The 22,694-nt window shown below is 35.9% G+C and overlaps 2 protein-coding genes and 1 long non-coding RNA gene across 3 annotated transcripts; 2 read left to right on the forward strand and 1 right to left on the reverse strand.

Moving 5' to 3' along the window:
* Positions 1–830: 830 nt before the first annotated feature.
* Positions 831–2,516, reverse strand: LOC121412143 (putative tyramine receptor 2). Its single transcript, XM_041605049.1, has one exon. It carries the CDS (start codon positions 2,514–2,516, stop codon positions 831–833), a length of 1,686 nt encoding a protein of 561 aa, XP_041460983.1.
* A 3,685-nt stretch (positions 2,517–6,201) lies between these two features.
* On the forward strand, positions 6,202–8,476 carry LOC121412289. Its single transcript, XR_005969592.1, has 3 exons — positions 6,202–6,241; positions 7,697–7,821; positions 8,311–8,476. It is a non-coding gene; the product is annotated as an uncharacterized LOC121412289 (long non-coding RNA).
* A 2,435-nt stretch (positions 8,477–10,911) lies between these two features.
* Positions 10,912–22,686, forward strand: LOC121411863 (EF-hand calcium-binding domain-containing protein 10-like). The gene is made up of 4 exons (XM_041604745.1): positions 10,912–11,130; positions 18,510–18,674; positions 20,441–20,531; positions 21,236–22,686. Exons 1-4 carry the CDS (start codon positions 10,995–10,997, stop codon positions 21,282–21,284), a joined length of 441 nt encoding a protein of 146 aa, XP_041460679.1. The 5' UTR covers positions 10,912–10,994; the 3' UTR covers positions 21,285–22,686.
* Positions 22,687–22,694: the final 8 nt, after the last annotated feature.

A 22,694-nucleotide genomic window follows, 5' to 3' on the forward strand; every position in this document is an offset into this window, starting at 1 on the left:
TCCCATTTTTAATTCAGTAGGCCTATTGGGTACCCGCGGAAGTTATCAATTAATTAGCGGCGAGATCACTAATTAATCTGCAAGAATTGCTTTAATCTGAAAATACAACAGCCTTTTACTGATATACACTCCTATGGCAAATATATGATTGTGCGTATGTCTTATGTGCAGCTCCTAAATCTGTGGAAACAACTTCCAATTGCAATAAGAACATGAAGAAATGCTATATAGGTCTGTTCATGTTTTTTTCTAATATATTATTGCTGAATGATCATATGTAGAGAAACATTCAAGTATTTCTTTTTTATTTTATAGAATAATGAATATGAGTACATCTATGCATATAGTGACTGCACTATGCCCTTTTATCTTGTTGTTATTCATCTGTGAATCATTTCATCTACGACTATTTATATTTCGTTCCAGAGACCGAGATCGAGAATCGTCGATATTTTACCATAAATTTACCACGACTAGGTTACACATTGATTGCCAAGGCTTAGACCATCACATTTCTTTTGATTTATCTTATATAATTTACTATATACTAAACAAAAGTGAGTTAATGAATATGAAGAAAGTGTACCAAAAAATTCATTCGGCTGCAGTATCAGAAAATCAAACGACGTGAAAGTCGTAATTCTTGAAAGATCGATAACAAAATCAAAATCAAATAAATAAAAAATAATAATCGTTTTTATATTTCTTTTTCTTTTTGTGTGCAGAAATATGCATCATTTCGAACGTTTACGATGTCGAACATAAAGCAAATAATCACATTTTTATTCAGACAATGCTTCCTCGGTGACCTGAATGATCATGATTGACTATCACTGATTTCTTGCCATGAATCGCCTCAACCATGGCGACGGTTCTGGGATGTCAGACAACCTCCTCCTGAGCAGGCATCGTAAGACAGGTTTGAATATGGGATGTCGGTAGGCGTATACGATGGGATTGATGCAGTGGTTGCAGACGAGGATGGTGAAGGAATAGAGACAGGCGCAGACGGGACCGTGAACGAACCGGACAAAGAGACACCCCATCTCGGGCATGATGCAGAGGTAAGATACGAAGACCACCATCAGGAGATTCTTGGTGATAGCCATTTCATCCTTATCTCGCTGTCTGGAGCGACGATTCATCGGGACCCGGCACCGTTCAGCACTGGCGAAGCTGCATGCTCTTGTCCCTGACAGGGTTCCTCTGACCTGGAGCGACCTGGTGCTTGGTGTGGGTTTGTTGGGTGTCCCTTGAATGGTGTTTGGTGGGATTCTTGAAATGGAGCTCGTACTTGGGGCATCAACCAGTATGGGGAATGGCATGTTTGGTAAAACAGTTTCATCTTTTATGTCATCCAAGAGATCAGCGGCATTGGTACTGGCTGACTTGCTATCAAGATCACGGCGCACTGCTTCAGGACATTCGGTGATGACATTCATATTGTCATGACTGTGATTGTTTTTTACTAGTGATGACGGTGGCACTTGTAGGTAGCTTTGATCGTTTTTATCATGTCTATAGGAATCGGTTTGAGACATATTAATTTCATTAGTATTGTTGGATTCATAGGGTTCGACAGAAGAGTGACTCGGGTTTGTATCAAAAACTGCTACCCTTGTCGAGGTTATTGTAGAGATAACTAAGTCGTCGCTTCTGGTTGATTCAAGTGATCTTATCCGAATGTTTTCAGATGATAAATTGTTACATTGGATAGCCGTTGTGAAATTGTCTGTGGTTTCAGACAAGTCTCTTTCATTAAGGGAACGTGTAACGTCAGCAAGAGGAGGGTCAGTGCTCGAACAAGTAGCTACATTCGAAATGGTTAGCACCGATGAGGATGGTTTGGGCTTTGACCGATGTGTTTCTCTCTTCCCCAGGCTACGGCGATGGCGCTTTACGTGCAAGTAAATTTTCAAGTAACAGATCATAACGATGACCATGGCAGAGTTGGTGTTGATGAAGGCGATGATGTCGTAAATGTGGAGCTTATTGTCGCCATCATTGACCATGCACGTGTGTGCGTTGATGTAGTGATCGATGCTGTCTAGCTTCGGGACGTCGATGAGGACAATAGCTAGCGGTGGGAATGTCCAGGTGAAGACGATGACGATGGCTATGTTTCTGGAGGAGAACACTCTCCGATAGAGCTCCCGGGGCCTCGTGATGACGATGACCCGTTCCAGAGCTATTACCGCCAGAGTAAGAATACTACAGGAGATACAAACAACATTAAAAGCTGAGAAGATCAATTTCAAGACCGTCGAGGACACCGTTATATCGTGCTTGATCATGTTCGAGATCACGACGATTTGTCCGGGGAGAGTCAGAGAGGATAAAAGATCGCACACCGCTAAACTCGCTATGAAGCAGTTTATCTTAGTTTGTAATTTCCTGGAGGTCACAATGGCTCCTAGAACTAAACAGTTCCCAATAACTCCTACTAAGGCGATGATGCATAAACACACCACAGCGATGGAGAGATGTAACTTTGAGGACTCGGAGATGACGACCATCTTAAAAGGATTCTTTCGACTGATGGTTACACTTTTTTAATAGAAAAACAGAGAGAGAAAAAAAAACAGGTAACACTCCTATGACATCTGCTCTTTATGAGGTAAGATGCACAGCGAATTGTGTGTAGAAGCGACTAGTTGAACAGTGAGAATTTAATTACATATAAGGTATCACTCAGTCATCCAGGGTTGACATTCTAGCAACGCCTACTCAGTCGTAGTATCCATCATCCGGTTAGAATCTACTTAACTTAAACGGCATATTATTTTATGTGTCGTAAATGATTTACTGACTAAATAAGAATTGCTTATTTCGACTCCGAAACAATTGTGGCACAATTTGGGTAAAAAAATATATGCAAAGAAATATTGTTATATTATATACACTCAGCAAAAAAGTTCTTGGACACTTATAAAAGTTAAAATATTCCATATAGATATTTGATTAAAGGTAAATTATTGTATGTCAACATGACCAGACAATATTCTTCATGCAGTATGACATAAAATTTTCATGTGAACAGTCATGCATAGGTGGTTAAATGTTTTAAACAACAGCAATGTCATGTGAACAGTCATGCATGGGTGGTTAAATGTTTTAAACAAAATCAATGTCAGTAAAAGAAAATTGCAAGAAATGGACCACTCAAATGATAATGTTCATGGCCATCCTGTAGGTATACATTCAACAATTTCAATAGGTGGTTATCATTCGAATTAAATGCTTAGGGATGCATCATGAGATGCATAATGAGATGGATCATTTGGACACTCACTTCCAAGATGAAGCTTTCCAATCAAGAGCGTGCAAGCATAGACGGCGGAGGCGGGGGGGGGGGGGACGTGTCCCCCCCTAAATTTCCGGAGGGGGGGACGGTCCCCCCCCCTAAATTTGTTGTTGATGACCTTTTTTTTTTTTTTTTTTTTCAATTTATTTTCCTACGTCCCCTCCTAAAATTTTTGGCTTCCGCCGCCAATGCGTGCAAGGGCAATAGGAATGCATTCTGGTCATGTAGACTAGTTGCTCGATATTTCCAAGTTTCACCAACAACAATTTCAAATTTGAACCAGCGCTATTTGGCTCCTGATGAAGTCAGAGACCGCCCTAGGAGTGGTCGACCTAGGGCCACCACCCCCTGCAGTAGATAGAAGGCTAAGGATGCTTGCGTTGAGAAGGCGATTTGTCACTGCACCAACTCTCGGATCTGAAATTCATTGACTAACTTTGACTTAAAATTCCAACGGAATAGTAATGCATCCAAGTTGGATTACTTTCTCTTCTCTTTTAGAGTGGTATTCGACTTTAAGTTTGCTCTTATCGTTTAATGGATATTTAAGCCATATAAACTTTCACAACTGAAAGAATGGCTGATCATTTTCTTGCAATTTCCTTTTAATGACATTGCTATTGTTTAATGCCTGTTTACTGTTTACATGAAAATACCATGACATACTGCAAGAGGAATATTGTCTGGTCATGATGACATACAATAATTTACCTTTAATCAAATATCTATATGGAATATTTTAACTTTTATAAGTGTCCAAGAACTTTTTTGCTAAGTGTATGTATATATATACACTCAGTGTACATATATATATATATACACTATATATATATATATATATATTATATATATTATATATATATATATATATATATATATATATATATATATATATATATTTGATAACGGATATGAGGTGTTACTACTTACAAGCAAAAATTTTGATATTTGAGTCATGCGCGCTTACTATAAACTTGGAAAAAGTATAGCACGAGAAAGCCGCCCCCTCCCTCTCCTCCTCTTTTTTTTAACACAGCGCCCATGTGCGAGGTGAATGCAATTTTTTTATGAATTATTTTTTTCTTTTTTTTGAGGGGGGCATTTTCCCTCTCAAATTTGAAACTTTGTACAGCAGCGATGGATAGAGTCGTCTCTTTATTTATTTTATTTTTCAACCAAGTGCACACCTAGTTACCAAAAATGCATATGGTAGGCGTTTTCATTTCATTTCATTTTATTTCCATATCCATGATATCACAAAGTATATAATATAACTCAGACATACAAATTACACAATTTATGTTACTGAACGATAAAGCATATAATAATAATGAACAAATTTGGATATGGGGGGAACATGCAAAAAAGCAAAGCTTGTTACAAGGCAAGTTCCCTAAAATAACAGTATGTAATAATCATAAGTTATCCTTAAACAGGAAATAAATCAATAAGAACGGACATTCTTGCTATAGGAAATACGTATACAGTTTGAAAAAGGAAAAAGTAAACAATATATATATTACTACTTATATAGCAATAGAATGATAATAGTGCACCTGATACTAAGAACTGAACAGAAGGAGGAAGAGAGAGAAAGACAGACAGACAGACGAGATATACATGAGAGAGGGACAAGTAGAACAGACATGACATAACATGAAGACAAAAACACAACTATACAAATACATATAATCACATATAGGGCTAGTAAAATAAGACAAGAAATAAGAGGTCAGCATACAGTGTATCTATTGACAGTAGCAATTCATTTTCATTTCCGGATAAAAGAGCATTGTCGATTAACTGCCTTGCTCACAAGCGTAGGTCCCGCGGCCGGGGATCGAGCCCCGGTCTTTCCATGTATACACTGTAATTTTACACGATTACAAATATTGCTCGTTAAGTCCCGTCATGTCAGGTGAATTTGTATGTTTAGAAATCAGCTCGCGCTTCGCTCTCGCATTATTTATTATTTTGAATGTTCTCATCCTGATCAAGATTACACGAAGAATTCAAAATGTCCCGTTTTCAAATCTGAATAGTCAAATTTTTACGCTTGCGCTTCGCGCTCCCATTATTTGTTTAGTGAGATAAGTATCCTATTTTTTAATTGCTGCAAACAATCCTCTCATTTTTTTTTTGCTTTCGTATTATTTGTTTACTTATACGCATCCTGTGGTTACAAAAAGTGCTGAGAATGTATCGGACAAAAATATATGCGCTCGCATTTTTGCTCGCATAACGACGAGATACTACATGTAAATGTTGTTTAAATTAAAATAAAGCTAAAAAATCATTTTTACTTCATCCCCTACCCCCTCTATATTGGGTGATGCTGTATTCGTCAATGAAATAGACATTAAGTGATATTGAAAAATGAAAGTACAAAAAAGAATGCGCTGAATGCCTTCAAAATGCAAGACAGAGTTTGAGCTTCGACACGGATACCATCTAACCCAGAGTATGACTGCAAGCTTTAACACAGAGATACGATCTTACGTATACGTAAGCTCCCGAAGGGAGCTAGAGAGGCAACTCTTTTCGCGCGTTTTTGATTTTCCATAGGTTTTGTACATAACAAACATGGCTGCCATTTGTCCAATTTGAAGGTTGATTTTGGAAGGTCAATGTTTAATTCATGAGTAATGACGTCAAAATACGCATAATGCACTTGTATGATTGGATAAAACGCTAATGTTTTATTCATGTCTCATGCATTAAACATTTTTTTCCGTCCCACAATTCCCTACGATATCTGTGCGAAGTGTCGTTCTTTTTGATTCTGCGAAATTCAACTTCTTGAAATACAATAGCAAGTCTAATTATCTGTTTTTAGAATTGGTGTTCGAAATCATGATTTCTGAGTGAACTTCAATGGAGCAGAAAATCTTGGAGGAAACATTGATATCAATCTAATGACATTCCATAGGAATAAAAGTAAGTTAAGTTCAATTCCTTACTTTGATCTTAGTTGAAATTGTAATGTGTTTGCTGGGGTTCGGCGTCGCATGCATGGCTTTATGTGCAGTTTACAACGCAAACCACAATTTCCATATTTCCATTTCTTTTTCCTGTCCTGATCCCAAATAAGTCTGAAATCTGACTGACATATTTTGTCAGAAAATAATATAGTTTTTCGTAGAACTAAGTTGGTTAATCAGATGCTTCATGTCCGCCCTTATTAAATCTGTATTTCAGTTCTTATTGTCAAATATCACGGTTAGATGTGGACTTGTTTAACGGCAAAGCTGCATCAAAATTAAGCCAAATATATAGCCAGAGCGGGATGCGGACTTTGATATCGCCGGTGCCAGCCGGCTGCGAAATTGCCGATGTAGGCTAGGTCATTGGGTTTTGGAAATTAAGTGTCAAACAAGCTCGAGTTGAAATTTGAAGTTATAGGCCATGGGCCGAGTACTGATTTTTCGACACCGCTATTTCAATATAATTATCTGCATTTAAAATGAAATGAAATTAAATCTAAATGAACTGAATGATGAATCTGTTTGGAATGATATTGGTAGATTTTGCCATGCCCATGGTCACTCGTGGAATGATTTGAGACAGATGTTAACGTTTTTCTTTTTTTTTAAATAAAAGTAAGCCCCTAGGATAGGTCTATCGTAGATATAGATTTAAAAAAAAAAAATCTAGATCTGTCTGGTTTGACTTTTTTTTCTACAAAGATTTTTTAAGTTAAATTTAATTTCATTTTAGTTCCTGGCTGGACCGTTGGACTAAAATATGATTAGCCTAGCAAAGGAGTTTAATGATTCTTTTTTTTCGGGGGGGGGGGGGCAAAATTTCTATGTCAGGGTTCAAACTGCTCAATTGTTTTTTTGGAAGGGTTGAGAAAATTCATAGTGCCCTATTTTGAATTGTTTAAGTATAAGGCTAAGCAGAGAGAGCGGCTGATCCGATTGATTTATCTTTATTGTCCTCACTTGATGTTATTTGTGGTGAAAGGCAAAGGGTCATTTAAACCTGGCAGCAAGTGAGCTAACCCTTTTTTAAAATAAAAATCAAACTTAAACTTAAAGAGGAACTCACTTAACGTAGAGATTCGAATCAGACATGTTTATTGACGAGTGCAAAAAATTTAATGATTGACTCGCACTGATGAATGAGCGAGAGCCATATTATCACACAAATGATAATTATCTTACATCTGTCAAAGCTGGCTTGGTGTGTATATATATTGAAGATTGACAAAAGACCTCACTAGAGTAGGCCACGTATGCTTGAACCATTTAGTTTTTGGTCAAGACCTGCTTTTTTCTAGTTGGGAATTGTGAAAGCTGGAAACTCTGAAAAATTGTTTTTAGAGAGGAATTTTGTTTATCACTTTTGAAATTTTTAACTGTAAAGTATTGTATGTATATTGAATTGCAGATCCAATGGGATCCAGTTCTTAGCAGTCCCAGCCTATTCAGAAGTACAAAGTCAAATACCATTTGCACATCACCAAGAGGTACAATCTGATGAGTAACAGGATATCTGATCTAAAAGCTTGCCAGGTATGCTTGTTTTCATAAAAATATAAAAAACCTATTTTTCTGAATCATGTTATATCCCATAAAGTAAAGCTCCATGATGAGACAATATTCTTTGGATTCAGATTCACCAGTATTTCCATTATCATCATTGCATACTTATTGTCCATGTATCTTAGCTATATTAATCATACATAAAATCACTTTAAAACTCAGTTACTCTGAAGACAGAAATAAAAAAGGACAAAATATTGAGATTAATCTTTCGATATATATTTGAATGGGTTTTCACACTTAATAAAAAAAAGTTATATGAATAATGATCTATAATAGTGATCTATGATTTTTATCTGGCAACATAAGTTACTACATGTGCATTTTTAAAATAATATTGCATGGAAGAGTAAGGGCTCATAAAAAGTTTAAAACTTCTAAATAAACTGGACTAGATGAGTAAGAATAATTCATATCAGCAGCTCATTTTGTTCCCTTTTCTTTTTGTTTACTATGCAGGTTTCACAGGCTGTTTGAGTATCACCAGGGCAGATCAAGAAGAAATATGAAGGCCAGGTTCATAACAAGCAGTTGCTTTATTGCAATTACAGATTTAAAAATTTAATGAATTTAAATAAATGTGTCGATACATATTGAATGTTGCTTAAACTACACATCTGTTGAACAAAAAAAGATTATTTGGAGTATAGATATTTAGGTCCATAGGTTTCACACAAGATTAAAATATTTTTCGAAAGGGCACACTTACCCCCCCCCCCCTTTATTAATGTTCTAATCATCTACATGTAGTACTTATAGTAGTGAAAGCACTTTGAATAATATTAGTAGTTTGAAAGGGATAGGTTGTATTCTGGTAATCTAAACAATGCAGAATGGGCCTTTACTGAGGTCTGGGCTATGTAACATACATGCCTACAGACATATAAAAGGTGATAAGAAATAATGGATTTTCATTGAAAAAATGTGCATAATAAAAACAAGGTGAAAGAACAGAGGGCGAAGAAATCACTCTCAGTCCTGGACCCCAATTCATTAAGACCAACCACTAATCTAGCTTTGCCATTCTGGTAATTACCATGGAAACATTAAAGCAACAGATCAACATTGGGGTTCCCATGCTAGTTGCTAGTTACATTTGGGGCCAATTTACCATAATTGAAGTCCTTATGAAACAAGAACCTGTATGTATTGCTGGACATTAAGCTGTTGAATTCATTTTCTGGGGGAAGTGAAAAGTTGCACTATTTTTTTTAAATCTCTTTGTTTTTGTAACACTGTATTGTCGATGTCCCGTATAATGAACTAGATTAGCTCTGCAAATAAAAGAATTTGTTGGAAATAGAACACAGCTCTAGCAGCACTTCACAACAATAGACAATAAGCAACTTTGTTACTGATTTACCAATGTGCAGATTTGGGAAGGCACTCTTTAGAGAAATGTGCTCCCCTTTTTTTATGAAGTGTCACCGATTAGATTAGCATGCTATTTCTTGTCAGCAAATGCTGAAAAAATAATTTGATATTTTAGTAACTGACTTTGAGAGAGAGGTATATTGATAATCTTTTTATTAATGGCATCCTTGATGCCCCCCTTATACTGACTATGTAAGGCTTATCAATAACTATGTAAGTGAATATACATACTTATTTTTTTCATATTTTTTTCTCTAGATTTTATCAAAAAAATACATCCCCTCTCTTGTAATATCCTTGCAATTTCTGTTGCACTCATTATAGGCATTTTGCTGATGTAATTTGATGCTTTGGTGAGAAAAAATATTTTTATCATGTATTCAAAAATTTATTAACTAATAAACATTTTAATTTGAAATATTACTTTCTAATCTTGATATTTGTGATTTACTTAATCCACCAGTTTATATTGCGTGAAAGATATGTGGTGATGATGTTATTGCTACCAAACTGTGTTGTGATGAAATGGCACTGAAGATTACTTCTATATGACTGGAATATGATGGTGCTACTGATTGATTGATTCTGTATGTCGGGTATCCATGGGTATAATACTAGTACAACAGGTATTTAGTATCAAAATAACATGCGTGGCAAGATAGCCCATAAAAGCCATTGCAACATGGCATACTGTGACATTCAGGTGCAGCCGAATTAAAGACATGAATGAGTTTGATTTAAAAGTGGGATAGAAATAAAAATGAAATGAGAATGATTGTTTGCTCGCATGATTATGTGGAATGTGTGTGTGTGGAAGAGAGGGGGGGGGTGGAATCGTTAGAGAAATATAGGGGGTGGGCAGGTACAAAATTTTTATTTTATTTGGAAGTGACCTTTAAGATAGCCTTGATGAGAGCAAATACATGGAGGGGGGGGGGGGGGTACTGGGCTCTCTTTTGCTCCCATCCCAAACTCAGACTTTAAAAAAAAAATCTTCATAAGATTTGCACCAGATTGTTCATTTCAATTTCAAAATAAAGACAAAATGACCTGATTGCTCTCTTGCTCGGATTTTTCTAATCATTTTAAGTATTTACACCACCCCCAAAAATAATAAACAAATATTTGTGGCTATTCATGATGTGTAATGAAAATAATGGACAGTGATGAACACCTGATGAATAGAGCAAGCAGATCCCTAAGTTCAATCCTACTAATGAATCTCTTATAAGCTTCCAAAATGTCTTCCAGGGAAATATCTAGCAAATAAATAAGTGAATTAATTGATTGTAGTAATAAGCGCGAAAGAATTAAAAATATAAGATGAATAAACAACTGAATACCTTGAGGGGGGGGGGGGTGAACGGGGAATGATCAATGACATGAATTTACCAAAGACGCGCAGCTCTATGAATACCGGTACATTTCATATTCAATCACCTCGCGTATTATGCTAATTTGTGACGATTTGCTTATTTGCATATTTTTACGCTGTGCGCGCAGGCCAATTTATGACCACGCCTCTGTTTCGCTGGTGCGCCATGAAGTTGCGGTGTCCATAGCCTTGTACGCGAAAAATGGGAGCAGTGTGCACTTTTGACCTTCCAAAATTTCCCCATGTCTGACCGGATGCAGAAGCGGAGTTTCCCACCCCCTGAGCTTTAAGAGAAATAGCGCCATCTCTCGTTAAATATTGGTAAGTTCTATCTCTGACAACAGCGACAACAAACCGAAAATCAACTGCTGACATTCGGCGGAATTCGGAATTAATGAATAATATTTCTCCTCAAATATATATCAAGATGACCACACCAAGAGAAGCTGAAGCAAACGAGTATCTCGATGCACACAGGATACCCGAATTGTTTCATAATATCACCAGCCAGCTTGTGTTTCACAGACCAGGTAAGGAAAATAGAAAACATTTGGTCCCATGCATGCACTTTTGATGTATGATGGTGGGCCCCAAGTCTGCGCACCTAACAATTTGAGTTCTTCTTCTATTGGAAACAGTACAGTCCACCGTCTGGTGTATTGTCGTACTGGTGAAGTGCAGCGTGCAAGTGTATGTACATTATCCAATAAAAAATTGCTTACAGCGTGCAAGTTAAAAGTAAAAGAGTTAAAAGTAAAAGAGTTAAGATTTATAGTGAAGTAGATTTCACGGTACACCATGTCCACTCCTAGGACCAATGAGGTCCAAACATTACATGTATGGACCTCATAGGCGACATCAGTGCTAAAATTGGGTTAGAGATTTATGTGGATCTAAATTTATTGTAATTTCAACAAAAGTACTAGCTAAATTTGAGGCTTTTGTTGAAATTTTGCTTTAATGATACATTTATGCTTCAATAAGTAACAAAAAATTGAAAGAAATGAAGGGGAACTTACATTTTGACGACTTTTTCCTGATTTTCTTGGCAGTTGTCCTTCACTTCTGACTCTCGATCGGACCTGATATGCAGATCACGTATACACGTTCTCGTCAGGTGATCGGTCGGTTATTCTTTTCGCCAGATGTTGATAATTATATATTTCATAACGCAGCGTTCATCGCAAATTTAGCTGAAAGAGATTGAAGTTGAACAGCGCAAGCTTTAATTTATTCAGAAATAACGTTTGATTGCACAAGTTTCGCCTCGGACATTTAGGATCATTTGGTCCCATATTGGCGTAACTACGGGGGGGGGGGGGTGCTGCCTACCACCGTCCACAAGCCAGCAATTATCTTTTTTCTCTCTTTTTTTAACCAAAATGCTTCCCCCCAGAAAAAAAAGAACCAGGGTTAAAGAGAAAGACAATTATGATAGAGGAACACAAAATACTTTATTTTTTCAGCTTTTAATGCATCGACTTATAATCAAATATTAAATGGGGCTTAGAACATTTTTTTAAAAAGTCAATTAATAAAAATATTCCGCTCTTCGGGATTTGAGCTTTCATGAAATATTAATCTTTTTCATGATTACCGAAAATACTTCAAATGTCAAAAAAAAAATTATCGGTGTATTAGCTGATACCTTGCGCCCGCCTTAATTATTTTAATGTTGAGATACTTTGCTTTAATTTAATGAATTCCTAAAAGCATTAATTCTCAGATCATTTGTCGCAATCGAATGATTCGATTGGTAAGCTAGTTGTATAATTATTATGATTCATGAATTGTTTAAAATGTGTCTCTCTATCAGTTTTGAATATTTAAAAAAATGTCAGCTCGTGCTTTTTGCTCGCAATATTTTGATTAGTAAGAAATTCTTGTGTATGCGAGTTTGATACATAAATAACTAGAGAGAGAGAGGGGGGGGGGGGTGTCCCTCAGCTACTTGTCCTTGCTTATTCCATATTTTTTTATTATGCTCGTGTTGTGAGTATTTCAAAGTCTTTTCTTTTTCTCACCCTTTTTATTGTCTCGGAGCTTCCCTCTATTTCTTTGCTACGATGTATAGCCCATCTTACTTGTTTCATTTTTTTATGTTCTCATTTCATTGAAAACATAATTATTAAACTGACGTAGAAGACTTTACAACAAAAATTTTGATATTGTTTTTTCTTGTTTGTTTGGCTTTCTTTTTTCTTCTCCTCAGTCCTTTTTCTAATTAGTTTCCCTTTCCTTATTTTATATTATTTCATTTCATGAGGCATCCGCCAACTTATATACAACAACAAACGTTAGAGGCGGATATCCAGTAAGGGGGCGTGGTGGTGTGCCCTCTAAAAAGAGGAAAATAGGAAGGAAAAAAAGCAGGAAGGAGAAAAAATAAGAAAAAAAGACGATGGCAATGATGATAATGATGATGAAAATTATCTTGGTGAAGATGATAGTGGTAGTGATGGTGGCGGTGATGATGATGATGATGATGATGATAATAATGATGGTGGTAGTGGTGATAAAGATGAGAATGAAGTTGGTGACGATGATATGATGATGATGTAATTTTGTCTTTAAAAAAATAATAGTGCAAAGGCGAAATCATTTAAAGTTTTATTATAAAAATAGCAGAAAAAAATAATTTGAAAAATTGTACGTATGCGTATGGAAAATCCATCCCCCACCAAAAAAGAAAAAAAGTGAGATTTTGTTTTGTTATTTGTGACGGCGTAGGCCTATGCGAGCAGCTGTGTGATATAATTATGGTAAAAAAAGTAAATGAAATGCCAAGAAATACATGATAATGACTTTTATTGTACATTCAGTATATCAGTAGATAAATTCATACTCGTTCCAAAAAAGAAGAAAGTGGGTATATTATGGACCATTAAAAATGGGCAGTTGCTCTATATATTATATTACATAGAATATATAGAGCAACTGCTCGTGTGTAGCGGTAAGTTATTCACCTGGGGAGTGTTTCATCAACATTTTTGTCCGACAAGTTGTCAGATCTGACATCTTTTCTTGATTCTGATTGGCTGAGAGGTACTGTTACTATAGTAACTGTCGGATAAAATGGGACTTGTCGGAAAAACGTCCGACAAGTCCCTTCATGAAACGCTCTCCAGATCTACATAATTCATGCGGCGCACGGCGCGTGCGCAATGTTTAATAATTATTGCTGTGAATACAATGAATGTCATCAAAAACATAATAACACAGATCAAATAGTGCCAGCTCGACGCGCAAAATGAGAAAAAAATATATATTTTCTGCCCTGATAATTTGATAACCCTAACCTAACCCAATTTCTAAGTATTTTTATCATAAACAGGATAACTATATACAATGATTGAAATTAACTTTATATTCTTTTGCGAACAAAATGAATATGAAAGACAGCTTTTTGATAAAGAACACAGTTTTAGAGCGTTAGAGCGCGATTTATACCTACAACCGCTAACATAGGCGATCCAGGGGGCCGAGGGGCCGGGCCCCCCTATTGGCGGAGCAAAAAAAGAAAAAAAAAAAGAAAGGAAAAAAAAAAAGGAAGGAAAAGAGAGGAAAAAAGAAGAAAGGCAAACATAAGAGGAGGAACATGATTAAATGAAATAACATTAGGGGAAGACTCTGAAAATAATTTTTTTTTCTAAATCTATTTGTTAGGATAAAAAATTTTCGCTCGCGCTTCGCGCCTTATTGTCTTTTAGGGTATTTGCATATCTTGCTCAATATGGAGCTTGAAAAATCAAACTTTGAAGTCATTATACAAAACATATTTCAGCTGGGAAATTGAACTTTCATTATTTTGTTTCATTTACAAATTGATTTTTAAAAAGTGCTCTGTAAAAATGTCTGTGTTATCATCTGAACATTATCATTTTCTGCTTGCGCTGCGCGCTCGCAAAATTTGAATTTTCAGGTACGTATTATTTTCCTGTATTCCATAAAGTTCTCAAAAAGTTCCCTATTCAGGTCAGATTGTTAAAACGTATCAGCTAGCGCCGCACGCTATAGCATTTGGATTAGTCGGTTATGTATATCCCAATATTAATTCTAAATCAAACTGATTTGATGACAGTTTATCAAAAAATTCGACTTGCGATTTCTGCTCGCATTGATAGATATATAATGCCTCTTATGCATAATTACAAAGTGCTTTAAATGTCCAGTTTTCAGGCCATAAAATTAACACATTTCGCGCTCCCATGCGAGAGAAATAGGAAGATGGTCATCATTTTCATATGATGACATAATGCCCTCATAGCATGTTCCGGTCCTATGTAAAAACTCAAAGTAATAAAAATAAAATACATCAGCTCTTTTTTAACTGTGATCCATCACAATTCACAATTTTCCCACAAAGTGTTTGCATTACAGAGCTTAAATTCACCCTTTGTTATATCATATATTTTTAGCTCGCGCTTTGCGCTCTCTTTATTGATTTTCATGATAAGAAAGTTACTTAGAATACCCAAATTCTAGGTCGAAATCTAAAACACACGTTAATTCAGATACGCAGATTGTTCTCTATTTAAATCATTATCCAGTTTCAGATCACAATATCAAAAAGTGTCTGCTCGCGGATAAATAACTTATCCTTTTCATGATAAAACATGAATAGTGCGTCCAGAATCTTTCCCCATAATTTTGTTTACCCATCACATTTCTCCTATTTTCTCCTCCCTTTTATTTTCCATTAATTTTTCTTTCGTTCACTTTTTTGTGTCCTCTTTTCCCATAATTTTTTTACCCATCACATTTTCACCCATTTACTCCCCTTATTTTTTATTTTCCATTAATTTCTTTTGTTCACTTTTTTTCTGTCGCCTTTTCCCTTCTAAGTTCTATTTTTTTTCTCGTCTCACCGCTTTTCCTCATCCCCAGCCCTCGATCGACGCCCGTGCAGATTCGCAAACAATATCAAGAGTATGTCTACTTGCAAGGGCGGAAATCTCTCCCCAAAGGTAGGGGGACCAGGGGCTGGAAAATTTGACAAGCAAAAAACAAACAAAAAAAGAAGGTTTATCACCCTCTAAAGAAGGTCATCTTGACCAAAAGAAATTTGACAAGCAAACAAGCAAAAAAAAGGGGGCATGCCAAAAGTAAGATCGTCTCTTCCAAAATACATTTCGATTTTGAACGAAATGACCAAAAATAGTAGGGGGACATTTCATAATGTGCCCCCTACTATTTTGGGTGAGGGGACATGTCCCCGGCCCTGGGGTTTGCGCCCATGTGGGTGGGGGTGTTGCGCCTCACTATCGGGATCATATCACAGCGAGTATACACTCTTCCATATTGGAAGAGTGTTTACTCGCTGAGATTTCGATCTCACACATAATTTTATAAAAAAATAGAACAGCTACGCCTTGAACACAGGCCAAAATGCCTAACGATTTCTCCGCGGCATTAACAACTCTCGTAAAGGGCGCTCCATTTATAAATAAAGTTGCATGAACAGCTCTCTATGGCGACAAAATTTAACGCGGAATTGTAGCCAGCAGCGTGGGAATTGGCAGAAAATTCAAGAAGAGAACCGTGAGTACCGATTTAACAGTATTCATGTATTAATCAATATTTATTTAATCATAAGAATAATTTTTTTTTTACGGAAAGAAAGCTTAGTTCTAAGCTAGGGCGGCCCAAATGCGCGTGAGTGGAGTCCCAGTTTCTTAACACGGGTAAGTATTGCGGTGTCGCCTAGAGTGCACCATGTCCATGTACCGTATCTTTCTTGGGCAAATGTTGGTCCTGAAAAGGACCACCCAATCTCTAGAGATTGGGTGGTCCTTTTCAGGACCAACATTTGCCCAAGAAAGATACATGGTGTACCGTGAAATCTACTACACTATTGTTCTTCGCCATGGAAACCTTCAGAAGTTATAGTTAAGATTTAACATAAATTTCTTCCTATTTCACAAAATCTTTTGGTTAATAGTGTTCCTTATATTATTTAAAGTAAGTGTACCAAATTCTCGTTAAAAAGTGAAAGGAAATATAGGATTTTCTTGAAAACCTCTGGCAGTCATAATTTCAGATAAAAAAAAAATGGTACCCCATGTCTGCGCACTCATTCACTTTGCACACGATTCGGGGATTTTGATGACAAAGGCTACATTTTGAGGCCGTCACATGAAATGCCCTGAATTCATTATTTTTCCACCATTTTGATTCGGATTTTTATGAATACCTGTCTATGTAGTGCATGTGTAAAGTTCGTGCTCATTGCATATCTTCTGTAACTAGAATCGCACAGATACGCGGGTGCGCAGACTTGGGAGACCGCGCAGACATGGGGGAACTGACCATACGAACCACCACTTTGGTGGCCTGCAAATTGCGCACCAAAAATTTTGACTTAAGATTAAACGTTAATTTTTCTTTTTATTCCACAAAAAATCAGTTGATAATGTTCCATATATTCTTATTAGTATTTGCGCCGAATTATCATATACATTCTGTGAATAGGCTATGCCGATTTTATAGGTTTTTTATTACTAAATTAGGCAGCTAAAAATTAAATCTGTTTGTTTGGGCTTAATGTTTGGTCGACAGTCATGGTCGAGTAGTTTTTAAACATTTTTTATAAATTTTTACTTTCTCTAAGATGTGGTGAAACAAGACATAGTTTAGCAGAACAATCAATGAAACTGAGACGGAAGCTTTTGGTCTAAGATTTTATACTCCATCAATCATCATGAAAGCATTTCAATGCCCATCATCGATTAAAGATAGTTAAATGCAAATTATAGTTCCATGAGAAAAAGAAAATGGCATCCATCATGTACAGTGCAATTGGATGAGCATTTAGCCCATTTACCAGACCAGCTAAATAGAGAATTTTCATCTGTTTTCATGGATAAGGTATTGGGCCACTTTGCTAGTTAGTTATGTGGCACATTTTTTATATCATTTAAATGCCTGAATGGAAATATAGAAAGGGGCACCAAAACGGCCAAGGCCAACAGGAAATGTGAGCCAAATTGTCAGGGATGGACATTTAGTGTTTGGTGGGGGGTGGGGATGTAAGTAATTATTGTTCCGAGCACTTGTTCACTGCTACCATCTGGCCTGTGGAGAATCTACAGGTAGGACTATGGTATGCCAATGCTGTATAGAGCACACACTTTAAAAAATCATTAAAATATCACTTTTGTGACCAAAATTACTAATTTCCATATAGTTTTAACTTATTTATCATTAGTAATGTGGGAATAATTTTTGTATTCACCAGAGCGCTCAAAAACTTGAATTTTGGGCATATTTTTGTGTACGCCCTCCATTGGTGGAAAGTAATATGGCAAGAAAATTTTCATATTTTGATCTCTATTTTTTATTAAGAAAAAATGATATAAAGAATCAAATTTAAATAAGGGCCAAGCGGTATGAATTAACAGGTCTAATGGAAACTGTCAGTGTAAAAAAATCAAGCATTTGCCCCAAAGAAAAAGAGAAAATAAGCCAAACATTGCCACCTTTATTTTGTCACACATGGAGATATAACTGAGAACAAGGTTATATTATAACCTTGTTCATTGAATGAGTGGTTCCGAGTAACATTTTATTTGTTCTAGAATAGACCTGTTTCATCATCTCAAACCCTGTAATTGTATTTTAATTAGGTAACTCATACCTTACCACCTCCCCAACAAGAAATTACTTTGATCTATGAATCATGATACAGTTACATGTTTATAGCTGATGAAATTACCATTTTATTTCATTCTCCTTGAATTATGAGCATTTCATATTAATACTTGCATTTGTTTTTATTTCAATTGCTAAATACCAGTGAAACAAATATGCCACAATTATCCAGATTTTCTAGTCATATCGGCAACATGTACATGTATGTCTCTTCACATGTGCATATATTTTCATTTATTTAAAAATTTGTATTCCACAGAGAATCCAAAGGCTTTTATGATCGACTACATCACCAAGTTAAAAGAAGGTCGTACAACCCAAATGAACTATCCATGTCTTTTTGATGATACAAACATCGATTCTGTATTTGGCATGCTTGACCCTACAAAGAAAGGTCATATCACACTGGAGCAGTATCGAGAAGGTGAGATGATATATGTCAGAATATAATATCTGTTGATGTTATGTGGCCTTTTTCTCACCAAATTGATTTTTGTTTAACTTCCTTATTGAAAAATTTCCCTTTAGATAAAATTGCTTCAATGTTTATTTCTTTGTAGATATGTCTAAATATGTTTTGATGACATTTAAATCAATGTGGTCTAATTCATTTTAATGTTTATAGTTATGTTTGTAAACTATCTACAGGTGAAAGGAAAACCTTTGATAGGAACTAGTGTCCTTTTGGCTATTTCTGTACATGTACATTGGTTGATTGGTCTTTCAAATTTCTTGTACATGTATTTGTAATTTCTTGTATTGCTTTTACCAAAATAAAAAAAAAACATTTCACAGACATATTTCACAATACAAAGTGCAGCAATATTTGTATTGTAGACCAGTTTAAAATGGAAATAAAAATGTAGGAAGGCAAACAAACTGACTTATATTTATTGGAAAATCAATATCAAATCTGTTGACAGTGTTTAGCTGGTCTCAAATGGTTCATCCTTTCTGTTGAATTGTTAATCCATCAGCTCTTCTTGTATCAATAGAAGGTGTGCTTGAAAATATTGTTATCATTCTCAGCACCTTTGTTTACCATTTTTATAAAGCTTTGGATTGGAAAGTGATTTGTATCATATGAAAATAGAATATACATTACTATTATATCACTTCTGAAGTGTTTAGGTAAATCCCCCCCCCAAAAAACAGTATTTGTCACGTTTCCACATCGTTTAAATGAATGTGAATTAAAACTCTTTGTTATGATACTAATGAATATATATGAAATTAAAAAAAATTGTATAGTGGAGTATTTTGCCATTTTCCTTTAACTTTCATTTTGATTGCAGTCATATTCAACTTAAATATTTTGTTAACTGGAGATTTTTTTTTTCTTCTTTTTTATGACCCAAATCCACCACTCAAGAATGAAATGTGTTGAAACTTTCTGGAAATGTCTGTGATTGTAACTTTTAATGTGCAGTCACTATCAAGATTTTAAGATAAGAGTTGATGGTACCTTTTTAGAAATAAAAAATTGTTAACGAGAAAAGCATTCTCCCAAAGATTAAATTGTAATAATCACAATAATAAACAGTCACTACACATTTGTAAGATTGGAATGGAATGTAAGATATTACAATATAATTCACATCATTGATCGTTTACCAAAATTGAACAGGCTTTAACAATTAATTGCCTTAGGCATGAATCAGTTATTGCCATACTGCTGAAGTTTAGGAATTACATATTTTGTGCAGTATCATTTATTAAATGGTCATGATAGATGATTAAATGATTGATAGAGAAAATTAGTTAACCATGGGTAGGATTTAATAATAATAATAATAATAGAGGTATATTTACCCAGGGTAGCCACTTCAGTTCCGAAAACTGTTCTCCCAGCGGGCCCTGCTGTTATTATTACCCAGCTAAGCTAGGCTACCTATTCAGATGCACACAGCTTTTTGAGGAATAACTTCCTGCCGGTACCCATTTACCTCACCTGGGTCGAGTGCAGCACACTGTGGATGCATTCCTTTGCTGAAGGAAATTACGCCATGGCTAGGATTTGAACCCATGACCCTCTGTTTCAAAGTCCAAAGACTAATCCACTGGGCCACGATGCTCCACTGTATGTAGATATTTTTCAGAATTTCATTCTTATTGACTTTATTAAGTTTATTTGTCTGTAAAATTCAACCAATGATTGTTGTTTTGATCCCTTTTGCTATTGCTATACAGCGATGAAAACCATGGGCTGTCAGAACTTTGATGAAACGCCGACCGGAGTAGATCGCGGAAAAGTCACGGCAGACATCTTTGCAAGAGAAGTGTGAGTAGTTCTTTGGTTGTTTCTTATATCTTCCTCAAAGAATAGCCACTAACCCACTGGCAGATCGAGGGGGGGGGGGGGCACAGCCGGCCCGTGTCCCTCTCCTCCCCCCCTTTGAGAGGCACAGTTGAAATTTGTAATGTAAGATTGCCATTAAAACAAAAGTCTGCCACCCCCCTCCTTTTGAAAATGAAGACCTTTCATTTTTCTAAAAAAATTTCCTTGGGAAAATGTGCCCCCTATCCAAAAACCTTCGATCCACCTGTGCACTAACCCATAATGAACATAACTACGGAGTGATCAATGACTTGGAGTAGCAACAGTTTCAGGAAACAATCAGGAGACTTTCCCTTGCATTTAGGTTTTTCCTGTGCACATTTCAATCTAAATTCTATTTTGGCAATCACCCAAAAAACATGGAAAAATCAAAGGCTTATTCATGCATATTTATAATGACATGCATATATTTGTTTCACCAAAATAGTGTAAAACATTAAAGTTTAATTACTACCACATTTTTCACCTGATTCTAATAACTTTTCATTGTTTTGATTTATTAGTTTTACCCTATTCCAATATTAATATTTTCATCCTGGAATATCCCTTTGATATGAAATTTGAATATGTATGTTTAAATGCATTTAGCTTCTTAAACATATTCACGAAGTTATTTTTTTATTTATCTGCTCATTTTTGATATGCAGGAAAGCTGGTTTAAAGAAGGCATCTGCCACATTTGAGCCTCTGATCTAGAACTGCATTTGAAATGGAGGTCCCTGTCAGACGAAAAGAAAATGGTTATTCCAAGTATGAACCTGCAGGCAGGCTTGAACGTAAATTCCTCTATGAAACCTTCTACTTCACCGGTCACGGAGTCACGGTGTTGAATTACATGGCATTCTTGAAATGGACAGCCTTTCTTAATGAAAGAAAACTATGGCATGAGGTTTGCGTGGTTCTTGGTGCGGGATCATAAAACCTGTAGAAAAGTCTAACTGCTTTGATTCTGGCTGGGCTTGGTTGTACACTCGGTAACCAAGTTACTTGTGAGGGTTTATTTCCAATTCGTCTAATGCCAATTAGTCCAATTGCCATCGCCTCTACTGTCATTTGGTCTACCATCAGTTTGTCCACTATCCACATGGTCTAATTGCCAATTCGTCCACTCACCATTTCGTCTAATAACCAGTTGGTCCAATAGCCATTTAGTCCATATACCATTTGGTCTAATTGGGTTAAGTGTTAAATGTGCAAATTGAACGAATGAAAATGAAAAGGATATGCGACCAACTGGTTATGAGACGAAATGGTCATCAGCAAAATGGCGATTAGATGAAGTGATGATTGGACCAAATGGTTGCTAGACGAAATGGTAATGGACAGAATGGCATTAGACTAAATGAAAGTAGACCATGTGGTGAGTGGATGAGTTGGCAGTAGATGAGTTGCCAATTTACCCTTGTGAGCTGTGAGCCTCACCCAATAAGTTCCCGTTTTATTTTAACTACCGGTAGTCCACTACTCATCTGCTTTTATTCACGAACTTCAGTGCACTTCTAAGGCGTAACGATTATTCTCGTTTCATTTACTTCATTTTATTCCATTTCATTTACAAGAGATAGACTGTTTTCTAGTATTGTTAAAAAATTATTCCGTCAAGGCATGCTTCATTTAGTCAAGTTTTATGGATAATTCAGGGCTTAAAGTGCTTGAAAAAATGCATCTTGAATGGATTCTGTAACAGCTACGAAATATACCCATCAAAGACACTGCATAAGACCCGTGTTGCACAAACTTACCATTATTTTTACTACATGTACTTCTACTACATTACTATATTTGTACTATTTAATTATCATACATGTAGTTGCGACCCGCCGAGCATCTCTAGTTATCAAAGTTGCTGATATTAATGGCAGGCCTGCCCAACTTTTTTCCAGGAGTAACCCTCAAAAAGCAAAAATAGGAGCTTTCCATTTTTCCATAATTTATTTAAAATAAATAATAAATCAGCCCATATATATGTATTTGTGTGGTGAGTATGGGTGTAAGAGTAATAAAGTTTTTGAACTCTTGTAATTTTTCAATGTTGAAGTATAAGAATGCTAAACATGTTTTAATTTTAAAGAAGTGAGGGAGACACCTGACATCAATTTAAAAAAA

The sequence above is a fragment of the Lytechinus variegatus genome, chromosome 3 (assembly GCF_018143015.1).
Source record: "Lytechinus variegatus isolate NC3 chromosome 3, Lvar_3.0, whole genome shotgun sequence".
Taxonomy (NCBI): Eukaryota; Metazoa; Echinodermata; class Echinoidea; order Temnopleuroida; family Toxopneustidae; genus Lytechinus; species Lytechinus variegatus.

Excerpts from the sequence above, each read along its gene's own strand:
- LOC121411863 (XM_041604745.1), top strand. The coding sequence starts at position 10,995 with ATGAATAATATTTCTCCTCAAATATATATCAAGATGACCACACCAAGA. Across the intron at positions 11,131-18,509 it reads GCTTGTGTTTCACAGACCAG|AGAATCCAAAGGCTTTTATG; the intron begins GTAAGGAAAATA and ends TGTATTCCACAG. Across the intron at positions 18,675-20,440 it reads ACTGGAGCAGTATCGAGAAG|CGATGAAAACCATGGGCTGT; the intron begins GTGAGATGATAT and ends ATTGCTATACAG.
- LOC121412143 (XM_041605049.1), bottom strand. The coding sequence starts at position 2,516 with ATGGTCGTCATCTCCGAGTCCTCAAAGTTACATCTCTCCATCGCTGTG.